Source organism: Camarhynchus parvulus, chromosome 2 (genome assembly GCF_901933205.1).
Source record: "Camarhynchus parvulus chromosome 2, STF_HiC, whole genome shotgun sequence".
NCBI lineage: Eukaryota > Metazoa > Chordata > Aves > Passeriformes > Thraupidae > Camarhynchus > Camarhynchus parvulus.
The window spans coordinates 138379286-138405310 of NC_044572.1; the positions used below are offsets into that span (position 1 = coordinate 138379286).

The 26025-nt window shown below is 39.5% G+C and overlaps 1 protein-coding gene across 5 annotated transcripts in view; it reads right to left on the reverse strand.

Moving 5' to 3' along the window:
- ENPP2 (ectonucleotide pyrophosphatase/phosphodiesterase 2) overlaps positions 1 to 26025 on the reverse strand; it is a 56960-nt gene that overhangs the window by 26909 nt on the left and 4026 nt on the right. For 4 of the 5 annotated variants that reach the window (XM_030966317.1, XM_030966332.1, XM_030966325.1 and 1 more), the window contains exons 3-11: positions 23299 to 23454; positions 21142 to 21267; positions 19097 to 19157; positions 17737 to 17834; positions 16683 to 16762; positions 15352 to 15471; positions 6816 to 6871; positions 4569 to 4634; positions 3730 to 3802 (exon numbers count right to left, since the gene is read on the reverse strand). In XM_030966317.1, coding sequence (XP_030822177.1) covers positions 3730 to 3802; positions 4569 to 4634; positions 6816 to 6871; positions 15352 to 15471; positions 16683 to 16762; positions 17737 to 17834; positions 19097 to 19157; positions 21142 to 21267; positions 23299 to 23454 — 836 coding nt within the window. Of the gene's footprint in view, positions 1 to 790; positions 801 to 3729; positions 3803 to 4568; positions 4635 to 6815; positions 6872 to 15351; positions 15472 to 16682; positions 16763 to 17736; positions 17835 to 19096; positions 19158 to 21141; positions 21268 to 23298; positions 23455 to 26025 lie in introns of all 5 variants that reach the window. The other variant, XM_030966349.1, reaches the window with a different exon arrangement.

The window sequence follows — 26025 nt, forward strand, 5'->3', positions numbered from 1 at the left end:
ACACAACTCGCAGGCTCTTGGCGCTGCTCGAGATAGTGTGAGAAGAGCTGACAGGTGACACCTACCAGGAGATAAACCACAATCTGCAATGGAGCACGCTGAGTGGGCTGGGGGAGAGTTGGAGATTTATGATGCTATTTAAGTTCTATGTACTTAGGCAGCTTCTCCCAGTTGTTGAGTTACAGAGCTCCATAAACAGGGAAGGGGAAGAAGGAGATGTTACCATCTGCCATGCTGTTTCAGTGCTTCCAACACAAGCAGCTGGAAAGGAGATTCTAGTCCAGTCTCATTCGTCTTTCTCCAGAAAGGCATTTTAATAAAGCAGCACCAGTTTTCTGTTTCTAAAATGCTTCAAGCTTTGTGCAGTCCTGATGAGAGGAGTGGCAGGGAAAGGAAGGACTCTCATTTCACTGTCTCTGAATTGGCTCAGACAGAGCTCCACAATGCCAGAAACACGCGAGCGTGGGAGACCGCGGTCTGAACACTGAGGTGACTGTCTCAAGACAGCATGTTAGAGGAGCAGCAGAAATGGCTTAGCACTGCCAGATTTTGATGTATTTCAGAGCTCTTATGGTAGTATATTTCTAAAATGTTTTATGTAAAAAAAAGTTAGCTAGGAAAAAAAATAAAAAAGCCAAGTTCTTATTAACCAGCCAATTCTTAGTCTTGCTTGAGAAGAGTCAGAACAGAGTTATGGAGGAGGGAACTGAATCCCTCCCCGCTTACAGAACATCACAAGGGTAACCAGCCAGCCAAAGCTTTGCTTCTTGACCTGGATGGACCAACCTACCAGAGTTCAACTGCAGAAGCACAGAGGGAAAGAAAAAAAAAGGCAGAAGTAAATCAAAAGCAAGCATATTATTTTATAACTTCCACAACTGCTCCTGAAAACATAATAGAACCCACTGAAATACCCCCTAAAATGTTTTTAAAGAAAAAACCCCATAAAATGCTCCCACCCCAAAGCAAAAAAAAAAAAAAAAAAAAAAAACCCAAAAAAACCCAAAAAAACCACCAAACCCCAAAACCTAGACAGCCAACCCATTTACACTGAAATTCATGTTAGTGGATATGCAAAGTTACACTTGTGGAGACTAGTTATAATATCAATTCCATTTATATAAAAAACACTGGCAATTCACCAATAAATTTTAAGTGTATCTAAGTCCCTTTGCTTCTTGCCTTAAGATACTCTGCACATAGGCTGCTGTGCATGTGCTGGGAAGATCTAAGAGCCATCTGGATGCCATTAAACTTCTAAGATTTAAATTTATTTAAAATAAATTTGGAACATTATTTGGTATAATAAGCTCAAATAAAAATTCCCTTCATTCTAATAAAGATTTGGAGGTTTTCAAGGTAAATAACTATTCCTCAAACTACTAATTGCAGTAAGAAAAATCAGCATGAAATATTCACTCTTCAAAAGAAGAAATAAGCCCATTGTAAATATAACACAGAGTTGTTACAAGCTTGTTTTCAAACTTTGTTTGGTTGATCTGCCTTTGCATGAAGAAAAAAATGGTCAGTAATACTCCAAATGTCTAACTGCTGCCAGTCATGTACAAGAAAAAAAATGATTTCACAGGGAAGTCATGCTCTTGGTATCAAGGAATTAGCTAGAGGGGATCCTTTTGAGGACTTTCTTCCAGATGATGTAAATTTCATAGCTTCTAAATACTGAAACCAGTGTTAAGAGAAACAATATAAAATGCTTCCTCTAGCTCTTCTATCCCGAAACCAGGCCCCTAGCAAAGCTCAGCATCTGTGTACTTACACAGCTGTATTCATTTACTTCAGTTTCCATTCACAAAGTTTGGTCCACTGTTTGAAATGCAAACCCATACATGCTCTTCTGCTTACTCATCTGTTCTCAATTTGCTAAAAATCAATTTCATGGTCTTCTTGTGTTTAATACAAATGACATGAAACGATCTATTTGCAAACCTTTCATAAGCTATTAATTCACACTTATCAAGAGCTGAAGCTTTGCCTTGCAGTTAGAGATCAACCTTCACATACCGATCCACAAGAGCCCCCCTACAGGAAGTGCCTTTGGCGGCTTTTTGCTTTTATAATGAGTTTTCCTATTTTGAGCACTTTATAATTAACCTGAAACTAGATTGCCACATTGGATGCTAAGCAGATTTGTTAAACACCACCAATTGAAAGAACATTTACAATGCCACTGTCTTAATATTCCCCTTTTAAGTCCATGGACAAAGCTCCATCATTCTGTTCAGAAGGAAGTGGCTGTATCCAGATAAATAAAATTAAAGTTTTCAGTCATAAGGCACATACAGTAATTGCAACATTTCACTAAGAGGAACTATAAAGCATTATTAAGAACTACATCATTAAATCAGAGAGCTCTCATTACCAGTACCTTGCCTGACTGAATCAAACACAACTCCTGAGCCAAATGACAACATGGGCACATATCAATGTCTGTCAATTTAGCAAGCTTTGGCAGATCTTAACCCCTGCTTATCCAGAAAAAGGACTGCTTCTGTCTATCCAACATGGTCCTTCAGTGCTGATTTGGAATAATTCCTCACACCCACTGCTTTAGGACCATGGCTCAAACTGCTCCAACAGGGCTCTACCCACTAAGCTCTGCAAACTGTTTAAACAGCCCAAATAACTCAACTATACTACAAAGTATTAATGCTGCTTCTCTTTGCTCTCTTCTACTGTCAAGAACTGCCAGCAGATATACACCAAACAAATAAGAAACTACTGCTGGGTGCCTGGCTGCTCAAACAGATTGGCATTGCCTTCCAGGGGGTAGGCATCTGATACACTCTTCACTTTTTGAAGATTGCACACATTTGTTTACCCTTTGAAAATCTTACATATAAACTCCTGCAGTCTTGTGATGGGTATCTGCAGGCATGCATTTGCACTGAAGCTAGGGGACCATTGCAAGATGTCAGACGTCATTGGTGTCAGATCCCAGCTACTCAAAGCAGGATATTTGGGTAGAGCATTTACTTTCTCTCCCCACATATCCCAGACAAGTGCCTTATCTCTAAGTTCTTGTCACCAGGACAGTGTTGTCAGGGGAAACAATGCCCATCAGTCCCAGCCAGCTACACAAAGTCAAAGAAGAGGGTAAACTACTGCAGAATGTTGCACATAATTTTTCGTTTAAATGCCTTATGGTGCTTTAAAAGTTTTTCCAAACTCAACAGTATGGTCCTGAGGGAACATTATTGGAAAAGCTTTCTGAACCCCTGTGGGGCCTATATGAAACTGGAACTAGCAGCTTTTTACATTTCCTGACAGACTGGAATCATTACTTTGGCTACTGCTGGCTGTCAGCTTAAAAGAAAGCTTTTTTCTCCTCTACATTTTATCTCAATATTTTCTGTATTATATTTTAATTACTTTTCAGAAGGATAAACTGTTAGAGGAAAGTTAAATTATGTTGTTGCACACAAATATACTTCTGTCTTCACCAAATAAATCTTTCCATTTGCATTATCGTATCACATCAAGAAATATCCTCCTGAAAGGCAGAGGCAGTTTCTTCTCCCAGAAGTGAATTTTACGTGATAAATCCTTTAGAAGATGACTTTGTTTTCTTTGGCAGAGGGGAAGCATACTGCAGAAACAGGTGAAAACAAACTTGCTAAAAATGTTACTCCCGAGCAGCATCAATATTTTGAGGAAAAAAAAAGTATTAGAGACACCTGCTTTTTCTGTAGGAAAAAAATCTGTGCTAACCTCTGAGTTGAAAGGACCATATCTGTGGCCAGCAGCATCTGGTTGCTCGGAGTAGAAGGCATAAACATAAGGCCTGAAAGAAAGAAAGGTCTCGTTCAGGTTAGCTTTCCTTTGACAACACAATAAAAACACGGGCTAGGCGAGTCAAGTCAAACAGAGTCAGCTTTCCAACGAGACTTAGCTCTGTGGAAAAGGAACTGCTTCTCAGTCATAGAATCCTACAATTATTTAGCAGTTCTCTGTTTCCATGGCATGATTAGTTGTTTTGTAGCTTTATTATACCCAAGAACACAAGCAAGGAGGCACATGGGGTACCATCTGAGGACGCATGCTCATTCTAAATCTTGTAGGAGAAATCCCAACAGCAGCTTGCCTAAGCCTTGCAGCAGCATGCGGGAACTTGTGCAGTAAAGCCCACTCATAATTAAAATCTCAACATTTTCCTAGAGCTCGGTGTCCAGTTCTACAACTGCCATTGCCTGTAATGTTGTTAAACCATATTAGGCTCAGTAGGATAAGAACAATGCAAGTTAATCCATGTAATTACATGCTTCTTGGTAAGAAATAAATTCATATCATACATTTATTTGGAAGAATCAAATTGCTGATGGTTTAAAGTTGATATGAAAAAACCCCAAAAAACCCAAACCAACAAGCAAAAAACCCCCAAATCCCAAAGAATTCACACTAAACAAAAAAGCCAAACAAATCCTTAAATCAGTGATGGCTTGTAACAGACAAACATAAATTTCAGAATTAAATTTTTGATTGCTCTTCCAGCTACTTATAAAGAGAAGGCAAACTAGCAGTTATCCAACAGCAGATAACAAGTGAATTACCTTTCATTGTCTGGAAGGGTTAACCACTGAAGTATTGTTAATATTCTGCGCTCATGGGGGATGACACTGGACCACAAAATATAAAGATATAACATGTTATCATGGAATACAAAAGGCATCAACAAAATGCTTGCTATGAACTGAATTTAATATTAATATAATGTATCATAATAGCATAATTTGCTTTTAACGTGCTGTATCTTCTTTGTTGCTTAATACTGATTCTTAATTTGCAAGCAGAATCACATCAGACCTCCTGAATGTTTGCATTCTCCAAAAGAAAAATGATTAAAAGTTTGCAAATGTAGTCAGAACTCAAAGCAGTAAATCTACCTCTTCAAGCAGGAGTGAAGAAAAGATCCACTCTGGTGGCTTTAACCCAGATGTACCTTTATCTGTGCTGCCATTGGATAGCTGGCATGGGTAAAATCCACTATATTGCCCACATCAGTACAGGTTTAAAAAACCACCCTGCTCTGGTAGTATTTCTTTTTCCTGTTTCCAGACACTGGAAAAATTTCATTGCCTTAACTATAGCCACTGAGGGCTGGGCTGGTGTGAATCAGAAGACAGCCATGTGAAACACCAGGCCAGCAGCACAGGGACTTGGGCCCTGACAGCTCCTCACTCTGCAGAACAGATCCATCTCACTTTGCTGTTTGTACAGTGCTTGCTTGCCATTCTCACTTGGCTGCTGAGGCCAAGTTCATGCTATGAGAATGACTAACCCTTAGAAAATGTTAAAGTTCCAAATATCTCATCTTAGGAAAGCTCTGCAGGTCAGTGACCACACAGTCATTTTAATACAATGGCACAGTCAGTCCAGAATCCATTAGCCCAATAGCAGAATCCCAAGGCAGGAATCAGACACCACCATCAGTCACCACAATAAACTGAATTCAGCACTCTTTGGAAACCTCTGGCAAGAGAAATAGAGATGGCAGCAGCCATTTGCAAATGCCTTCATTTCTAATGCCTTGTAGACAAACAGTAGTCCTCAGTCTCCAACTACATGGTGAACTTTGGGTTGTAAAAAACCATAAAAATGAGAATTTATTCTAAAATTTGCAGATAAGGCAAAATTTTAAACTGGAATAATGATTTTGGATACTGTCCAACTTTTGTATTTTTATTACTTGTGCAATATGAAAAAAAGAAAATCCATTAGTTCAATTAACTCATTTCTGACTAAAATATTTTGAAAATTCTGTTTTCCTGAGAAAGTCTGCCTGAAAATTCTCCCAAAAATATTTGTGTACTGAATGAAATACAGCTTTAAGACATACATATTTCAATCATACATAAATTGGCTGCCTCACTCCCTTACTAGTGCCATTCATACAACCTGTCCTTAGCCACCTTTTTTACATTTTGTATCCCCAAGCATACATTGGCCAGGGTGTTTATGTAGACTATGTAGCTATAGTTTAGTTTGTAGAGCACCAGAGTGGAGCTCTGTCAGATTTCATCTTGCAAGCGTAAACCTATCATCAGATTGTGGTGTGTTTTATTATTCCTTCCATGTGCTTTATGACATTTAGAACAGTAAACCATATTATTTCTAAAGTAATCACAAAAGAAAAATAGTCAAATCCCCTTATTACTTCAGTCTTGTAGCTTAAACATTTTCTTTACTCCTGCAATCCTGCCAGAAGCTGTAATAGAAAGACTGATCTACATTAATTCCTCAAAAATTATCAAAATTCATTCATTTTTGGTTGTAAAGATACATTTTAGTAGGAATAAGGGAAAATAAGTTGAAATCATTGAACAAGAGAACAAACAGCAGAGATCCTCAAGGCTGTCTCTTTGGAAAGAGAAATTTGGTATCTTGCTCAAAGGACAGACTGTATTGTAAAATGAATGAATCAGACCTTTAAGTAAATTAGACTGGTGATGTCAATTAACATAAGAGTACAATAAGAATTCTTCCACACTCAGAGGACTAAGAAACATTGCTAGCAATACTAAAGAAGCAAAAAAACACACTTCAGAATGAAAGACAGCATTTTTTCACATAGGAACACATCTTTTCTTTAGACAACTGTTAAAAGTCAGTGCATGAATCTAAAGCAGCAAACAATAGCATCAGTTTTGGTTATCAGAAACATTGCACAAATAGACGGTTACAGATAAAGTCGCCAACCTACCGAATGATTAGAGAAAGGAAAACAACTTAATAAGTACTTATATTGAATTAATTCTGAATTATTAGCTTAAAATCTCCAGAAAACAGAAGGTACTTACATAGACCAGAAGAACGTGCCAGCTTTCACCCCTTGCTTGGCTGCAGTAATCCAAATCTAATGAGGAAAATATAAGAGGATTAGAATGTGTTCAGCTCTCTAATTACTTTCTGAAATCAAAAGAAAATGTTTTCAGGACACATTCTTCTACCCTGAGCCTAGAAGTGAAAATTGCAGTTTTCAGCCTCGGCCCTAATTTGAAAACAAAGAGTGACAAACCTATGCAAACTCTGCAGCAATGGGTTAGCTGCTGTGCTGTAGACTTTCACCCCTAAATCTCTATGTTGCTCTAATTAAAAGCACTAAGTTTCATGGTCAGGAATTCCTTCAGTATTTAATTTCATTTTCAAAATCCAGCCACTACTCACCTGACCCTTTTAGCATTCAGGTTTTGGAGGATACTCAGTTAGAAAGGAACATACCTTAACACTAAGCAGCATCTGCATAAATGTCCCTCTTCTCAGTATCCCACAATCAGTAACCATCAGCAGAGAAGATGTGTTAGAAGAGAGCACACAAAAAAGGCCACAGAGAGTGACACAGAGGCGTTAAGTCTGCAGGGAAGGACACTTTCCTACACAGATGTTTAAGAGCTTCTTGAGCTCACCCGATGGAGTGATTGCTGGGAATGGCCAAAAAATCTCCATGAAATTTTCAAACCCTTTTTTCAATCCTTCAAGTCCCTTGTGTTTTTCTAGCTACAAATCAGGTTGCGGCAGAAAGTTCTGCAATGTAGTCACATCCTTCGTGAGTGTATTTTTAATATTGCTTGGTTTAAAACCTGCTGGTTTTCAGTGGGGTTAGGGTACTATTCTCATACTCCAAAACAGGTTATTAATCCTTTCACTTCCCACAACATTCATAATATTCCCCTCTATTCATTCCTTTTTAAACACAGGTTTATTTGATCTTTCTCAAATGCAATATATACCATACTCCTGGTTATCCTTACCACCCTATTTCTTCTGTCCCATGACTACACAAGGCAGGGGAATGAGAATGTTGGAAAACCAGAAAGGTTCACAATCAAGGAAAGCAAACAATATTTGTAGCTCTACAGAACTAAATTTCTCTTGCAAGGAACTATCCAAATTATCTCAAAACTCATTTCAAAAGTGGCACTGTGTATAGACCTAGATTATTTCCTTCCATTATTTATGCATACTGTAATGTATACACTTAATGAAGCATTAAGACAAAATGTAGCTCACTTATGTAATAATTGCAGGTTTTTTGTTTACTTTAAATCAACTCTTTAAAAATACTACGTCCCTGTACCTTGCTCAAACAGGCACTTATAGACTGTCATCTGGACATGCATCATTCAAATATCATGCCTGAATTATTCACACATCAGGCTTAATTGAAATTGATTTGGCACAGTAATGAAAGATCATTTGCACAATGAGGCTATAGTTAAAAGCAATTCGATTTGGATATTGTAATGTTATTTATGGGAAAATTGGTCATATTTGCATTTCCATTGCCCTGGACACAACCTTTACCTCTCATCTTCTATTCCACCAAATCTGACTGGACTCAGTCAAATTAAATTAAAATTACATCTATAAAAGGTCATTTGTTTTCATTTTATTCTAACTTTTTAGTAATGCTAGAAACCTCTTTTCCAGTGAAAACTACATCCAGAGTAACACTACAGAAAGGATGTTTTACTAAATTCGTGCAGCAAGATCAGAAGCAGAATGGCCACAGGTTTGGAGCCCACTCTTTGTTTTCAGGTGCTTCTCCTGAAGAATCTGACTTCAGGCTCAGTTCACATTTACAAACACTCAAGCTGCCACCAAACAGGGAGTCTCCCAAACATCTCCCCCAGCCTCTGCAGCCCCAGCCTTCCACCAGCAGCAGATGTTGCATGGTGACAATGATCACAAAATGATGTGGCTGCACAGTAACTGCCAAAAAAAAAAATGCTTTGAATTTATATTGGAATTTGGGGGTTATAGCTGAATATTGTTTTCAGTATCTCAGGATACTGAAATTTGAATATCACAGGATACTAGCTCTGATGGGATGGCACAGAAGGATGCAAGTGAACAGGAAAGGAAATGTGCCTACAACCCAGTGACCATGTCACTCAGCCCACACACTGCAGTCAGAAGAATGACTGCAATGCAAGGACGCTTGTTTGTGCCACGTAAGTCAGCACATCGGGGTATATAACCAGCCTAGATACTGTCTAATTAAGGCAGTTATTCATTACATATTCATTAGCGCCTCATGGTATTCACAGGTGAAAAAGGGCCCAGACTTAAAGCAATTTCCTTTGCATTGCAGATTTATTCATAGAGAAAAGCCCAGTCCTGGTACAGAAAGCTGGTCAAAGACACATTCAGCATGAAATGTGTGCCAGCTCCTACTGTTGTTATGCTTGGTCTTGCTCTACTTGGAGAGCCATTTTCCCCACAACAGATTTTTCTTTGAAAATGTTTATGTTCCTGCATATTCTAAATAATTTTGCAGATATCTTTGGGAAGGTACCAACAAACTAAGTCCAGAGAATTCTGTGTTTGGCTTTTACCATCTGCAAACTCTAGTTTGAATTCCTAGTACTTTGGTCCATACAGGCCCAAACTGTCCAGTCTGCCTGGCTGTCTAAATGAGACCAGCCAATTTCGACCCTCAGCAACTGAAGACATCCCGTGCTGCTCCTTATACAGCTGAATTCCCCTCTGACCCTGTGTATTTTAGGCAGGGATTTTAAACACGTGCCAAAAGACACTCTCCCTCCAGCCAGGCAAGTAAAACACTTGTCATCCTGACAGATGAATAACTGGATCATTGGTATATTGCCAAGTAGCAAGCACATCCGTGAGAAAGAGGTTGCTATATTTCTAGTCTCATTGAGCATAGAGTGTGCTTCATGAACATCACCTGAAAACAGCCTGCACTGGGGTAATGCACATAAATGGAGATCACTCCCAGTTGTGCAGTCCTAAGAGCAATAAGTGCAGCCTAAAGGCATTCAGCCTAAAGGCTTCAGAGAGGGAAGAGCTGCACCTGTCAGTATTTCACCTCAGGAATGCAGCCATTTACATTGGCATTAGCAGTTTAGATGAGTACATGTGTCTGCTGCACTTGAAATAAGATGAATTGCTAAGACAAGGATCTGTTGAAGTCAAAGATCAGCAAATCAAAGGGCCCCTATCTGTCTACAACATCTGAGTGAGTCTCAATGACTCCATCCTGACTTTGGCAGGCAGATCCTGATTCATCTAAAGCTTACAACAAATCACTACTGGACCTCTGCTCTCCTTTGTTTTTTAAAAGGAAGGGGAAAAAAAACAAAAAAAAAAAAACCCAGACAGCCCTTTGATTTATTTAAATCCAAATTAAGAAAATTCAACACTATCACCACAGTACCTAAAACTGCTACTCAGCAATATGTTTGTGGTTGTCTTTCAGCATGCAGAGAAGCAGCTGTATTGAGGTGGAAGAACTTCTATTTGCATTGATCAAGCTCTAAATAAAATACTCATCACGTTTTGGAGTTGAGACACTGCTGATGCATCTAGCTGCAGCTCTTTCTAGTAGAGATACCTTTGTTACCCAGACCCCTTAGTGGATAGGCAAAATTAGACAACAGACTGGAGCAACTGATGGGAGCACACAAGTTTATTTAGTACTTTGGCTATAGGATAATAACTTCAGTAAAAGTGTTGGCAGCAAACTCTTACTGTAGTCTTATCACCAGTGAACACCTCTCACTGTCTAAGTTAAGTTAATTAATTGTCTTTCAAGACAGTCTACAAGTTGTGCAGGAGGGTGGGATAGAAAAAAGTTACCAGATGCCCTCTCTACCTTGTCCATTCAAACCAGCTGAAATTAGGAAGCAAATAAGGGTTATTGTTCTGCAAGGTCAGTACTATTTGTGACCTTATGCAATTTATTTGCCATACATAATTTTGTTGGGTTTAACTGTTAATATGTTAGAATTTTATAGTCAGCTGTTTAACCATATCAAATGTCCTCTCCTGGCTTGCACAGGGGACAAGCTTAATTGTACTGCAAACTATATAAAGGACATATTTCTGAATTAATTTGCTTAAGCAGAGAGAAGGGGAATAAATATTTGAAAAATAATGAGATCAACCACTCCATCTTCCTACCATCCCACAGGAAACCAACAATATCCAGCTTTTCCAATATAGAAAGACCTATTAAAATATGCAATCACAAATTCAAACCTAGTACACTGTCATGTGTCCTGAAAAATAGTATACATGCTCTCCTAGATATATATTAAACATATCCTGTAAGTTTAATTACTTTTACTTTAATATCCTTTGTGTTGAATGACTACAATTCTTCTCCATTACTTATGGATGAAAGTAGACAAGGCTAAGCAATAAGTTAGATGTCATATGGAACACGGAAGTCCCAGGTTCTCCCTTCTTCTTACTGCTAGACACACTTGCACACAGGTGTGCAAGCACTTAATCCAGAGTTATTCAAGATAGCTGTGGAATGGTCTTTGAAAACCTGCACAGAAAGTAGGACACCTCCCTGGTTTTAATCTTCCATGAATAAACAAGAGCCCACAACTTCACAAAGGCTGACACATATTTGATGTGTCAGATTAATCAAAGGCTGATGTAGCAATGAGAAATCCCTTCCAGATCTAGGCAGAGGTGGGAAGGAGGAAATCACAGCATTTCCTAGTAAAGAAATGTGTACAAGACTGGTGCAAGCATGTAGAATTAATAACATTCCTGCACCATTTGCTATTTGTTCTGCCAACAAGGTAAAATGTGGAGTAGCCCCTTCCACACTTCTTACATGACAGAAATGTTCTCCCAGACTTGGCAACTGAGTATTGCCTTCTTGCCCAGACAGAAGATTTTTGGTACAAGAAGTCTATTAAATAGACAGAGTCCTATTGCTTGTTCATGGGTCAAGCTGGATAAAAAGAAGTACTTATAAAACAGAATTATAGACATCTCTCCTGCTTCCTCTACCAATCAGCAAAGTGATTGCAAGACCTGTTCAGGATGGAAAGGCAGATGACAGCATTCTGAAGCTCCATCTGTAATTATTAGACAAAATCAACAAAATTCCAAAATGGTTTTATTCTAAATACTGATATATAAATTCGGATGAATCAGGAATATCAAGTTAAGATGCAGGGTGATGATAGCTAATGTCCACAGGCATACCTTGAAAACTACCAAGATAGCTTCACAACATGCTGTCTGATACCTAGGAATGTCATGGCCATGTTTAAGGATTAATATCTCAAGATAGGCCTTTTTTGAGGGTTGTAGCCTTTAAAAGGTTGATAGTGAATTTAAAGCTACATACAAGGCACCCTAAACATCCATCAATACTTTTATAATTATGATATTTCTGAAGTGAAAGACATCTTTTGGAGCCAAACTCAAATGCAAGCCTGGTTACCTTGTGAAGGAGCCTCTCTGTCCCCTTTAATCAGCAGTTGTATACCTTGCCTCTTCTGACCTTGGAGAGGCTAATAGGTTATTTCTAAAGATGATGAAAGATCACTTTAAAAAACCCCAATATGTGCAGTGTAAGTTTAAACTCACTACATCAAACTAAGACATGGAAAACTAGTGCTTAACAGAAGCCAAAGACAGCTGGGGCCTAAATTTAGTGCCTAAAGTTACTTGGGATGAAAACAAGAATGTCAGTGTCATGAAAAATGAGCAGTAAACTTAGTTTCCCCCATGGGCCCTGATGCTCACCATTTCTGTGAGATGCTGTTGCAGTATGAGGAGTGGTTTTATGGCTGTTTCCTATGAAACACTTTTGTTTTGCAAACAAGGTTGTTTTAAGCTTATATAATAAATCAACATTGTATGCTAAATCAGGAAGTCCCATAACCAGCTAGGGTACCCTGAAACACTTCCAAGCTACTTTCTCCCCCTTCTCCCTTTCCTAATGCTATTAATTTCTCATAATTCATGGAGTAAAAGCATCCAGATATTCATCTGCCAAATCCCACTGATGTCTGGGGTAAACTGGCTGTTTTTCAGCAAAAGACTGAGTATTAGAACAATTAAAGAAAGAAGGAAAGACCACCAAACCCCTCTACATTTTCATAGAGCCATATGCAGTAGGCCAGTTTCCAGGAGCAAGAAAATATTTCAGAAATTATCAACGTTAAATTACATTATCTTCTAGGCATTTTAGCCATAATACAAAGCTGGGAATCTCAGACACTTTTTCTGCCTTGTTGCACAGAAAAATAGTAATTTCCAATCCTGTAGAAACCATATTCCACTCTGCAGGTTTTGAATACTTCAGTTTGAGACCCAGGACATAAAAAGAGCCAGCTGAATATGTGATATGACAGACAGGATTCCTTTGATACACAGACCAGGTATCCCTTTCTACCCCCTTAACTGAACTCTCTCATCTTCCAATACCCAGCTATTTTGGGCAGTCTATGTCAATGTCATTTTTAAAGAAAATTATAAAAAGATGTTAGAAACTGACTGTATCTAACCAATATATAGACAGAGATAACTTCTCTTATAAAAATCTGCAGTTCTCTTATCAAATGTGCAATTCTTGCACATGCAGAGAGAGTATAATTTATATCATATTTCTGCAAGAGATCTATCATCTCCTTATCCAGCTATTGTGGCCACTCTATCAGGTTTACCCAATTTATGTGTTTCCCTCATATTATTGTGTACAGGGATTGAATTATAGTCCTTCCTCTGTGCATTTGCTTCCAATTTTCCAAAGACATGTCCAGTTTATTACATGATTTGTGTGTTTCCTTTTTAACAATTCTTCAGAACAACTGGTTTATTTTATCATCCCTTCTTGGGTATGCAACACCCCCGCACACACACCCCATCCTCTGAGGATTTCATCCAGCATAAGGTCACCCACTATTGCATAACTTTCTTGAACTCTTCTGAGATGAAATTTTTCATCCAGAAAATCTTTTATTCCTGGAGTAGCATAGGTGTGGGAATTAACAATATTCCCTACACAACACAGCAGGTGATGAAGTCTTCATAGACTTAATATTGTACTTCTAAAATATCATATTTTAAAAGTAGACATTTGTACAAGCCCCAAAAATTAGTTCTCCACTAACTCCTACCTAAACATGATTTAGGTAAGATGCAGAATTAAATTTGCAATGCATAATTAAATTCCAACTGCTTAATGAGTTGTCACACAGCAGTTGAGCCACAGGATTATCTAGGAGCTCAACTCCAGACTGGAGCAGGTTTTAACTGTGTGGCTCTGGCTGTAGCTGAGATAAAGAGGTTACACACTGCTGCTCTTTCACTGCTCCTAGTTTTGATCCTGATTCTTTGCTTCCATCTGGAAAGGTAATAGCTATGTTCCTCACCCTGTCTTCTCATCACTCATGCCAAAAGCTAAGCCAGGTCATAGCTAGCTAAGGGAGTGCCTACACTCACTGACAGATTTTACAACAGCACAAATACCTCATTCTGGCTCAGCTACAGCCAGACACATCTGCCTGTCACACATCTGCCTGCAGCTCTAAATTACCTCATCTCACATTTGTTGAAGACCAAATGACTTGCAGACAACACAGACACTTACTAAGCCTACAACTGTCAGAATAACTCCCTTTAGCTTCTTGGGATATTTCTACTTTAAGAGATTTGAGAGATGATATCGATCAATTTAGCAAAGAGAAATGACAGATTATGGTGCTCCCAAACCCCTTCTGATTTCCTTACCTTTACCATCTCACCCTTTTGTGAGGTTAATTCATCAGAGAGCATTTAAATCATAGTTCCCTAAGCAATCAGTGCAATGAAACGTGCATGCACCTTGGCTTCCTGCACTTAAAACTTACTGGTTTTGCTTTTGTCAAAGCCGCCACAGCATGCACCAGTGGGGAAAGTGCAGCAGAAGCAAAGGGACTGTCTTTGCTGTAGTAACATGGAATACTTGGAAGGACTCCATCTCCTTGCCTAGAATAAGAGTTCCGACCTAGACAAACCAAGTCCAACACTAATCTAAGAGACTGGACCAGCCTCTGCTGCTGTGCTCAAGGTAGAAATTAATTCTCAAGTTTCCACAGCCTCTGGAACAGTGTAACAGGAATCAGGTAACAGTGATTACTTGTGGACTTTAATAATAATTATGAAATTATGCCATACTATGCTGACAAAATATTTACACTAAAACCTCTCAAGAACATTACTAGGACAAAAACCTAGGAAACCCATAATGAAAAGGAAACATTATGCCACAGTAACAAAATCACAGTGTTACACTGCTGCCTCAAGTGAGGGTTTTATCCTAGCTGTGTCTAATTAATATGTATCAGTGCAAGGACCTTTCCCTAGTCAATGGATTTATTATTCTGAAAAGCAAAAAGCCAACTCAAAACATTACATTAAACTGATAGACGGAGGGCCAGCCGGAGGGGAGGGGGTAGGGATTAGGTACAAATTGTTCACATATGGTTTTTTTAATTATTATTATTGGCTATGTTCCACAGCACAGGGGGAGGGGAGAAAAGGGAGGAAGAAAAAAGTAGGAGGGAATCTGAAACTTACTGGTTGACCTCCCCACCATCTGTGATTGAATTTCTCTCGCCCTCGAAGACTGAAGCTGGCATCAAACACTGGGTCATACATCGAATTGCCAACAATCCCATGTGATTCAGGATAGAGTCCCTTTGTGCAGAAGTAGATTAATTAGTAAAACTCTAATGCACACAAGTGCAATGCTTCCTAGCTATCTGAAAGTACCACTAAATTATTTTAAAATAAGTATCTTTGTAACTACATAATAGAAAAGATTTTTACTTTCAGATAAGCAGATTTAAATCTGGCTGTAGTAATGAAAGCAGTAAGAGATGATTGAATTGTGCTAAAAAAAAAAAAAACTCCTGTTACTCAATACTTTCAAGTTTTTCACACTGTTTAAAAGTTAGTTTGGGGTCATCAAAGAAAAAGTATATATGTATAAAAACAAGATCTGTTTGTACTTTCAGTTCTTTATGAATGCCCTTTCTGGACACCGTAATTCATTCTCTGGTTTCAAGAGGAACACTTAGCATTTCCATTTTATACTATTTTTATCTTCGTGACTGCTTCTGTTAGATAAATTATTTCCAAGAAAAAAAGTTGAGGCAGGTCACGCAAAGCCATGGCTTTATACCATAATTTGTCCTGCAGTAAAAGCAATTCAGAGAGAAGAGCAGAAAATTCTTTTCTCTGGGCCCTCTCCCCTCCCAAACTATTCTTTCTCCATAGCTCCTGTCTCATCCATTTCAACATTCTTGCAGTGGCTGCACACACACAAAAAAAAAAAAAAAAAAAAAAGGGGAAAAAATTTCAGCTGAAGGTGGAGAGTCCCTTATGGAAGCTTTTGGAGCACTACCACTACCAATGTCACACAGGTGTGGGGACAGCCTGGTTGGCAGCCCTGCCACCGCAGCACAGCGATGGCTCCTCTCTCTGCAGGGCCAGCACAGACACACTCGGCAGCTGCACACTGCCCCCCCGGCTGCTCCAGCAGAGAAACAACTGCTGGTTGTATTCAGGGCAGCATTTCAGGGGTGGTTTTTTTTCCCCTAGGAAAACTTTGACCTGTAATTATGCAGCAGTACAAATAACTGCAAAAGCAGGCACAAGAGAGCATAGGAAAGCTGTGACAGTGTATAAATGGTGAGATACAATCCATTTCACCACTTCAAAAAAAAAGAAAATACTTAAATAATATTCTTTAAAATGAAGAAAATACTTAACATAAATAAATACATAAAAGGATGGACAATGAAACAGTTACACATATATATATTTTTTAAACCTTGCTTCCCATAACACATACTTCGACTCCAATGCAACATTTTATAATGAAAAAATCCTTCCCAGGAACTTACAGTAGCAAGGGTGTACAAGTTGGGGAATGTTTTTGTAGGGTAAACAGGTCGCATATAAGGAGAATGTGTACCACAAGATCCTGAAAAATCAAATGCAAATGTGAGGAAGCAAAGCTCTTAGACATGGAAAACCAAACAAGAGAAAGTAATTTCTGTGACTCTAAATGATGCAGAAACTAGTTAAATTTTAACTAATTTAAATGAACTTTCGGCTGCTTAACAGCAGTCAGCAGTATGGGCAGTAGTAAATCTATTCATGCACTCTTTGTACTTCACAACTGACAACCGAAATAATGCCTCCAGATGACTACAGAACCAGCTATAGTCCCATAGACTCTGTTTTTTTCCTGAGCTAGTCTCCATCTGGAGTCATTAGAAGTGTCTTTTAAGTAAAACAACATGAGAAACACAGGTTTATTTTAAGTAATAAATACACCAAAGCTGCAGTTTCACGCTGGGCTTTGTGGCCTTTCAAGATCATTGAACCCAACCATAGCTGGCTACACAAATATGAGTGCCAGCACAAACACAGGGGAAAAAACCCTGACACATTTCAAAGGTACAGGCTCACACAAACCACCATGCAATACAGAAAGGCTCAAATATTCAGTGCACCCAGTCCTCCACAAACCCAAGGGGATGCCCATTCCCAGGAGGATGAGTGCAGGGCATGTTTTCAGCCAGTTACCAGGCATCCAAGTACAGCTTCTGCAGCCACTTATCCATACCTCTGACATTTCTGAACCAAGTGGAAAATTTTGTGGGCACCTACCAACTAGCCTGTAAGCATGCATGATATGTATCATGTACTAAAGATTCATTTCTTTGCTGACAAAACCACATAAAGGTCGCTGATTCTGAGCAGCCTTTCCCAAAGCAGCGGCTGCGCGCTGCATTATTCAGGGTGCCTTCAAGTCACCAGTAGATACCACCTAATTTAAAGGGGACTTCTGCCATTTCATCTCCATGCTGACCCTTCTGTTGCTCAACAAAGAAAGCAATTGAGCTGCAGGAGACTGTCTTTCATTTATTGACAGAAAATAGAGGTACTCACTCAGTTTTTCAATATTGGGCATGACCTTGTTCCCCTTCTTCATATATGATGCACGGAAACCATCCACAGAAAAGATGATCAAAGGAGGACGAACAAAGCTAAAGACAAAAGCAGCAGGAATATAAAGCAGCATTTCAAAATTTTAGTTTTTTTAATTTCCACTTGCTCACTGAGCCTCTAGGAAATCCAGAAGTTCAGTTACTGTATAAACTATATACCTATAGTCTTTTACATACTTAAGAGATCATGAGAAACTGATAATCCTCACACTTAGTAACAGCCAGTGCTCACTCACAGCCAGTGAAAGGGCTGATATCCAACATAAAAGACATCTTCCCTGAGCTAAAAAGATATAACCCATAAGGCAAATGCTTATAGAAGGTGATGGAGAAGGAAATTTACCATGCACAAGTACCCAGTCCAACACACAATCTCTAGTTAAAAACCACATATCTCATGATTGTTGGTCTTCTTTCTCAAACAGAAGTCCATGGGCCATTTGGAACATGCTCTGTGAGGCACAGTTCATTCTAACATACTAAAGATGACAGTATTTCTTATCACTTTATTACTTTTTGAATTTATTACTGCTACTGAAAGTCAAGTCCAAGCAGGCAGATACATGCCATGGATGGACACATCTGGACTTTTAATGTCATTTGCTACAGAGGTTAGCAGCTGTCACTGTCACCAGGAGAAGCATCTCCAAACTATCCTCCTAACAGCACAGGCTGAGCTGCAACCCAGCACAGCACCAGAGCAGATGCTTTCTTTAGGGATAATAGTGAGACAAATGGTTTCAAAAGTTACTTACTTTCTCCATATTACTCATATGCCCAAGTTCCTCACTAAGTCTGTACCCCACTGCAGTTTAGAAATCCTTTCATTTAAGGGCATAATGTTAAAAGAACAAAATTACGCTTAAAAAAAAAAAAACAAACGGCCTGAACTGTGCTCACGTATGGCTTAACCTGAATTTTACTGAAAGCAGAACAACCTAGGCCTTTCCACTAACTTCAGAGGAGTCTGGCTACCTTCTCTGTGCATGTAAGTGAAGCAGGCAAACCCAGCAACAGGCGATTGAAGACCAAGAATTCAATATCATCCACCCACTACTCATCCAGCAGCATAAAGGCAAATGCATGACAATTTTATGAACCTAAATTAAGGCAAATATATTACAGTATTATGAGCCTAACTTTCGAAATGGTGAAGCCCAGGAAAGCATCCAACCCACAGTTATTCAGCCTGCATGACAGAGCCAGTGCAGAAACGTGATGGGCAGAGGTCCAAGGCAGAGCTGGGGACCACTGGCTTTGCCACATTTGCCTTTCCAGATGCAAGCAAAACAAACACTTACCCTGCTGGACATTCAGGAGCCTTTATCTCTTCACAGTCATCATCCACCCAGTGGGTTTCTCCTACCAGAAAAGTCACATTGGAGTTTCAAAAAACAAAAAAATACAAAACCTGTGGATACAGCTACAGGTTTCACAGAAAATACACGTAAAAAAATAAAGTCTAGCTCCAGTTAATGGACTGAGTTGTCATACTTCCCATGAGCAATGAGAATGTCTTCACAAAGCTGAAGTGATCTGGTTGTATTCTATTCAACAAAAATATCCAAACTAGCACTTCTACAAGCAGCTCTTAAAACTGAAGTTAAAAGTGTCCTTTTGACCACAGGAGGCGCTGGTAATGCTTTAGACACGGTGGTCATCTATTTTAATTTTTTTTATTTTTCATCTGTGAAAAACAGGTAGTGCTGCTTCTGTCTGTGAATTCCCACCCTTCTACCATCAGTTCTCATGGCTCCATGAGCTGATTCAGCTGGCTAAAGGCATAGAACAAAATTCATTCTGGTGAAGAAAAACAACTCTAAATAGTTTCCAGCTGGCTTAGAGAGGTGATCAGCTCATGGATCAGGTGACACTCAAGCTAAAAAAAGCATTAAATACTCTTTCAGAGCTACATTAGTTAAAATTACTTTGTGTAATCAACTATTTTCTTAAGGTTTTCACTGCTGAATGCTGTCTATAGAGTGGCTCATGACTTGCATTTTTACAGATCAGCTGGAAAAAAACCAAATTATTAACTAACAACCCTACTTTCTGAACCTGGCACTATTAGAGGAACTGCAATTCAATTAAAAGAACGAAACAAAAAACATCATAGAAAAGACCTGCTGGAAATGTGTGCTGCAGCAATTCCAACTGACCATGACAGGAGGTGGATAGACAAGTTCCAAGGGAAAAAAAAAACCCAACACACTATCCTCAGATGGGCAAAGGCACAAATAAAGAGGAAACACTGTTCTCACATAAGGCTTAGTCATGTCAGTGTTCCAGGGTCGATGAGATAGTTTGTTATTACCCAATTAAATGAAGATTATGTACATTAAAGCTAGAGACATACTAACTCCTCTGTCTTGACCTTGTGAGAGGAAGCTCACAAAAAAGACAGGAACTGGAATCTATACCAGTATTTAGTGGTCTCAGCTTCTGGTTTATTTGGGAAGGGGAAGGACAATCTACAGGAATTTGTTGGAAAATACACACTCCATTTGGATTCCCAACAGCAAAACCCAAGCAAACAAAAAGGCCCATTTTCAGTGTATGGATGGATCTGGACAACTACAATTTTGTCAACACATGCGTTTGCCCAAAATGGTGAAACAATTTCAAACTGTAACCCCTGCCCCCGCAAAGTTAATGAATGAAAAAACCTAAGAACTAGGCGAGATACAAAAGCAAAAACCTGTAGAGCTCATTACGAAGGACCAGAAGACCTGCTGTCAATGACAGACACACTAGACAGGCATCCACGCTCTAAAAGAGCAGAGCAGTGATGAAAATAAAGTCCTCAAAGCCCATCCACCCACCAGACAGTGCGGGCTGTTCTGCAGCCATGATGTGTCATGGTCACCTGAAGCCCAGCAATAGCCCTTGCAACTCCTCTTCCACAAGAAACAGAGCCTACAGATATTACGCCAAGTGGTTTGAGCAGGAGCTTTTGTGGTGGGGGTGGAGAGACGTCTTTGGGACAGAGATAACATATCTAGGAATGCTCCATTCCTTCTGGGATCATTAAATATCCTTGCACACCCTGTGATGCAGAAAACGCATCTGAACACTTTAGAGCTTTGCTTTAAACTCTTCTTCACCCACCTCCACCTCTTCTCTTCCTACCATTACCTCTACAGGCAAAGATAACATCCTTCAACCTATTATTTACCTCTGCTAGCGCCCAGAGAAAATTTACAAGTGTGATTACCCACTTCCCCCACCTCCTAAAAAAAAAAAAAATCAAAGCAAAACAAGGAGAGTTCCTCTTTTAGATGAAGACTCTTTACCCTGCCTTCTATTGGGCTTTGAAAGATAAGAGGTAGAAAGACCGAAGACCCACCTTTGCAAACGACTTGGTAATTTGTACAACAATCTCCTCTACTTAAGCAATCTTCAGAGCAGTGACAAGCATTGTCATCATTCCTGGTTTCTCCACAGCGATCTTTGGTACACTCCCAGCCCCGAGCTAAAATATTCAGTGTAAGCAAGATTGAGAGATTGCAATCAAAACAAAAAGTATTCATTCATGCTATAAGGAAAACACGGCTAGTCGTTAAAGTAGGTATGTCAACCAGAAACAAAAAGGACCCTCATCACTTGCAAGTGCAGGAGAGCTCCTCCACAAACACGTGTGTGAGTATTTCTGCTACCCTCAGGTGTTGTACTCCAGGCTTTGTACAATCTGAATGCCAGAAAAAAAGTGGAAAGGAAAAGACAAAAAAGGATCTTCACAGATAAATGGTGGAACCTAAAGCACAAACTAAGAATTCTGGTGTTTCTTGGGTAACCTTTGCTTTTCCTCACAATTACTGCAGTCCCCCGTTCAATCCCCAGGAAATAAGAAAGTAGAACAGAGATTACATTGATGCAAAGTGATGCCCTACTCCCACCATCAGTTCCTCACCCACAGGGCAGATCCAGCACCAGCCTCAAGGATATGAAAAAGCAAGAGCTGCTCTTCAAGGAAAAGCAAGGCATGGCTGCTGTGAGAACTCCATCTTCTCTTCTCTTGCAAATGAATTTAAGATCTGGCCTGTGTGAATTAGATGCTCTCTCAAGGGTAGTACATTGCTTTGGAACAGGGCCTATGGTTTTAAACATAGGGTCTTCCACAATAAGGCCCACACAAGAAACTATAAAAATCACTTTAGATAACATGCACCCAGTAAAAAAAACACACATCAGAGTAATGTCTTTTATCCCCTTTTCTGCTTCATCTGGGGCTTTTTCCTATAAGTGTGTAATATTTACAGATCACACATGTGATAATTGCCTGAAAAAATGCCTATGGGAGTATATGATCGCTAACACAACAGCCCCAGGGGCTATACAGTATCCATATGCATATGTGAACAGATGTGTCTGCTGTGGACAGGAGGGTAAGGAACTGAAATTCTGCCTTTTGGTAGGAGACATTGTGCTGAAAGTCCTCAAAAAGAGCCTCTCATTCTGCAGCCATTTACAGCAGGAGCAGAATAGCATCAGCCTCAAAATCAGAAATTTTTGGCCTGGAACCAAACTTGTCTTTCATACTAGATTAGCTCATTCTTTCTGGGTAACAATTTTTGAAAATTATGTAATCATAAACAGAACTGAGGAAGTCAGGACTTTCAAGCATGGCACATCCATGGGCACTGATATTTTCAATCATGACATTTTTCTTCTGGCTGCTTATTAAGTACAACTTCAATAAAGCAAGAACAAGTTCAATGGCAAAAATAAAAGGCACCTGTGTCAACTCTCACCACTGTGCAAACACTGAAGGAGATGGGTACAACTAATAATTTAAATGCACTATGCTAAGAAGTAAAATATAACTCATGTCCCTCTTTGAAGTTTTCCTTGCCTATGACTCATGGAAAAAAAAAAGCCCAAACCAGAAAATGAACCTATTGCTGTATTTCCATCCCCCAGGGTCCAATGAATTGAAGTCAAATGTTTCTACCAGCGCAGTAATATGCATCCTAACACCTGGAAATCAGGATCTGGGACATGGGTAGCAAGACCTGGCTGTCCCCTGGTCCAAGAGGACCTGTACCCCTTCAACAATCCCAGCTTCCAAGGCAGTCTCTCAAATGAGGTTGAATTGCTCCACTATTAAGTTAGCAGTTGGGATGAAAAAGGATGGCTGACACAAAATGACCAACGTCCAGTTTTTACCATGGCTTTTGATTATAAACTAGACGTCAGATGGGTGCCTGAACACTGATTATTGCTTTTAACTTTGTGTTAGAAGATCTGCTTTTCAGTGTGGTATCAAGAGTACCCTGCTTTTTCTGCTCCCCACAGTAAGGAGCAATAGGTGCACAGTCCTGCTGCTCCTTGCAAGGAAACCTGGGCTGCATTTTGGGCTGAGCTGAGCCTGCCCAGCCAAAGCAAGGTGAGGAAGAGATGCAGGTTATGCCAAGGAGTGCTGGTTTATCATGCAGGTCCTGACCACTGGCAGAACCCAGGTGTCATCAGGGCCTGGCAGTGCAGGGCAGGAGACCCATCATACCTGTCTTTAAGCACAGCTCATCAAAGTCGAAGCAGCAGCTGTTGTAGCTCTTGCACAGGTTGTCACAGCGGCAGCCAGGAGGCTCTGCCTCTTGAAGTTCAAAGCATCTGTTTTTGCAGGAGCCAGAGGTATTGATCCAGGGGGAATCTGACAGGACTGTGTGGAACAAGAAACAGGGCAACATCTGTCAGGCTGGCAAGCGATGGGACAGGCAGCTCAGCCCTGAGCCACTCGAACGAGCAAGACCTCAGATGCTTGCTCTGGGAAAGGGAAGGGAGAGCAGAAGAACTGCTTGAAGAAACAAAACAAAAAAAGAACAAATTCAAAAAAAAGTTGTTCTTTTGGGGAAAATAAGAGGAAGCAGCATGCTGTGATAACATCCTGCAAAGAAACAGCCCTGGCTTTACCTCTGTAACAATCAAGAGATCATTAGCAGAAATGTATTGAAGTCTCCAAGGCCCCATTCCAGGAGCTGCAGCTATTCCACAGAAGCAGGCCTTTGTTTTCAGAAACCAAGTGACATTTTCATGGCTGGCTGGACAGTTTACATAGGAAAGGACTCCAATTAATCTACACGCAGACAGCAGGACTTGGTCTGCTACACTGGAAGGTGTCAAATCAATGTGAAGCATGAAAGAATACTTTAAAAAATGCTCTATAAATTAATGGAAAAATAAAGTACGACTTTTTGATGGGCTTTTGCAAAGCACTAAATGATAAAAACTTTTAAAAATACAGAAGTATTTAGAAATCAATAACTATTACATATATAAGTAAATGGAGGTCTGCCAGTCTGCAAACCATGATTAATGTCTTAGACTTCAATAATCTATTTATTAGTAAGGGCCCTTAATGTCAAAGCTGATATATGTTGGCTCTTTGCTCAAAACTTACTATTTTATACACTTTATATATTTTAAAAGTTTTTTCTTGCAGGAGAATCCTACATAACAGCTTATATGAAGCAGGAAAATTGTGTGCTGTTCTCTAAGCTTAATTGTATTTTATGAAATAAAGTTAGGAATGTATGTTATCCTTTAAATATAGAGGCGTTCCAAGGAAAATTTCACAATGCCTTTTGCTCCTTGAGAGACCTATTAAAATTAAGTATTTGAAATTGTCTTCTGTTTTGTTTTCTTTTAGGCCATAGTTTGGTTTTGGGTTTGGCAAACCTCACCATGGTTAGGAGTATGACTTTTAGAGGACTGACGCAATGGCACTTTTAGGAAATACTTGGTCTGATATTTTCTTATGTATTTTCCCCCCTACACTTTTACATAGCTGAGAGTTTAGTTTCCACATAAACTGAAGGGAAACCTCTTCCCAAATAAGATGGCATTAAGTGAACACTGTGAGAATGGATGGAAAAGATGATGAAGGGGGCGTTTGGAGGTGACACTGTAGCAGCTGATGTGTCACCAGCTCTCATCCCATGCACTCCACCACTTGCCTTGGAGTGGCACTGACTGGACACTAGCACAAACCAATTCAGGGAGTAAACCTGTCAGAAAATCAGTGCTGCAGCAAGATCATAGGTAAGAAACCCAAATGTATCATGGTTGCAGTCGTGGCTCATACCAAGTTCAAGGCACACTCCTATAATGCTGGAAAAGGTAGTAGCAGACAACTCCATCTCTCTGGTTTTGTGGGGTTTTATTTCAATCAGGTCAGCAGTGCTCAGGGTGAGAAACATCATACACACAGTGAAGTTTCACACTACAGGTACCTACCCTGCAAGCATGCTCTTAGTGAGCCATTAGGATTTTGGCCATCTGAAATTCCAAGGAGATAGAGTGTGCATCTATGCTGGCAATACACAGATCAGTATTTTCTTTGCTTACATTCATAAGTCACAAATCTATGCTAGAAATCAATCACATGACAAGCGTTTCAAATCATTTTAGCACTCTAATTTTCAGAGTTATAAAGCTGTGGTCCTTATTTTTGATGACAGCTCTTTCCTATCAAATGTTTCTGAAAATCTACTACCAAAAATATTTTCATGTTATTGAATCTCTTCCACTACTTTCTTTTTTGGAAGGTAGGTAATATCTAATCACAGATCCAGTAAGCTGCAAATCAAACGTATTAGAAACTTGAAAGTATTACATACCAGCACATAAACCTTTACCTGGACATTATCCTTTTCATTTCAAAGGGCAGAGAGGGAGACCTTTTCAGAGAGCCAAAAAAACCCCCAAAACCAACACATCAACACATGTTTAGGAAAGAGAAGGTGTAAATCTGACTGCAGATTATGTAAGAGACAATTGACTGCATTCTAGGAATGCCTACCTGTTGTAAAGAGCAGCTCATTTGCACCAAAAACCACCCACAGAGAAGCTGCGCAATCTCAGAGCTTGAAGATTCTGAAGAAGTGCTAGGGATCTAGAAGATCTGTCAGAAATACTTCTGTAACAACTGACCAGGTCTTGGGATATGGAGGTCTACATGGCTGTTCAAAATCCCTTCTAGTTCCATCTTCTATAACTGCAAGAAGGGTTTCCATATAATGTAAGAAAGGTTTAGCCCACCTACCTTGTCTAATTTTTTCACATCTCTTGACAACCACCTCATTAGTGATGTAGTGAATTATCCCAAATCACTTAGCAAATTCAAGTCACACATCCTGAGTCAATGTAGGACACTTTCCATATGGCATCACAAAAGAGAACTTGTTGAATTTCTCCAAATACATTAAGATCACTCCTTTGTTTCTCATGCTTG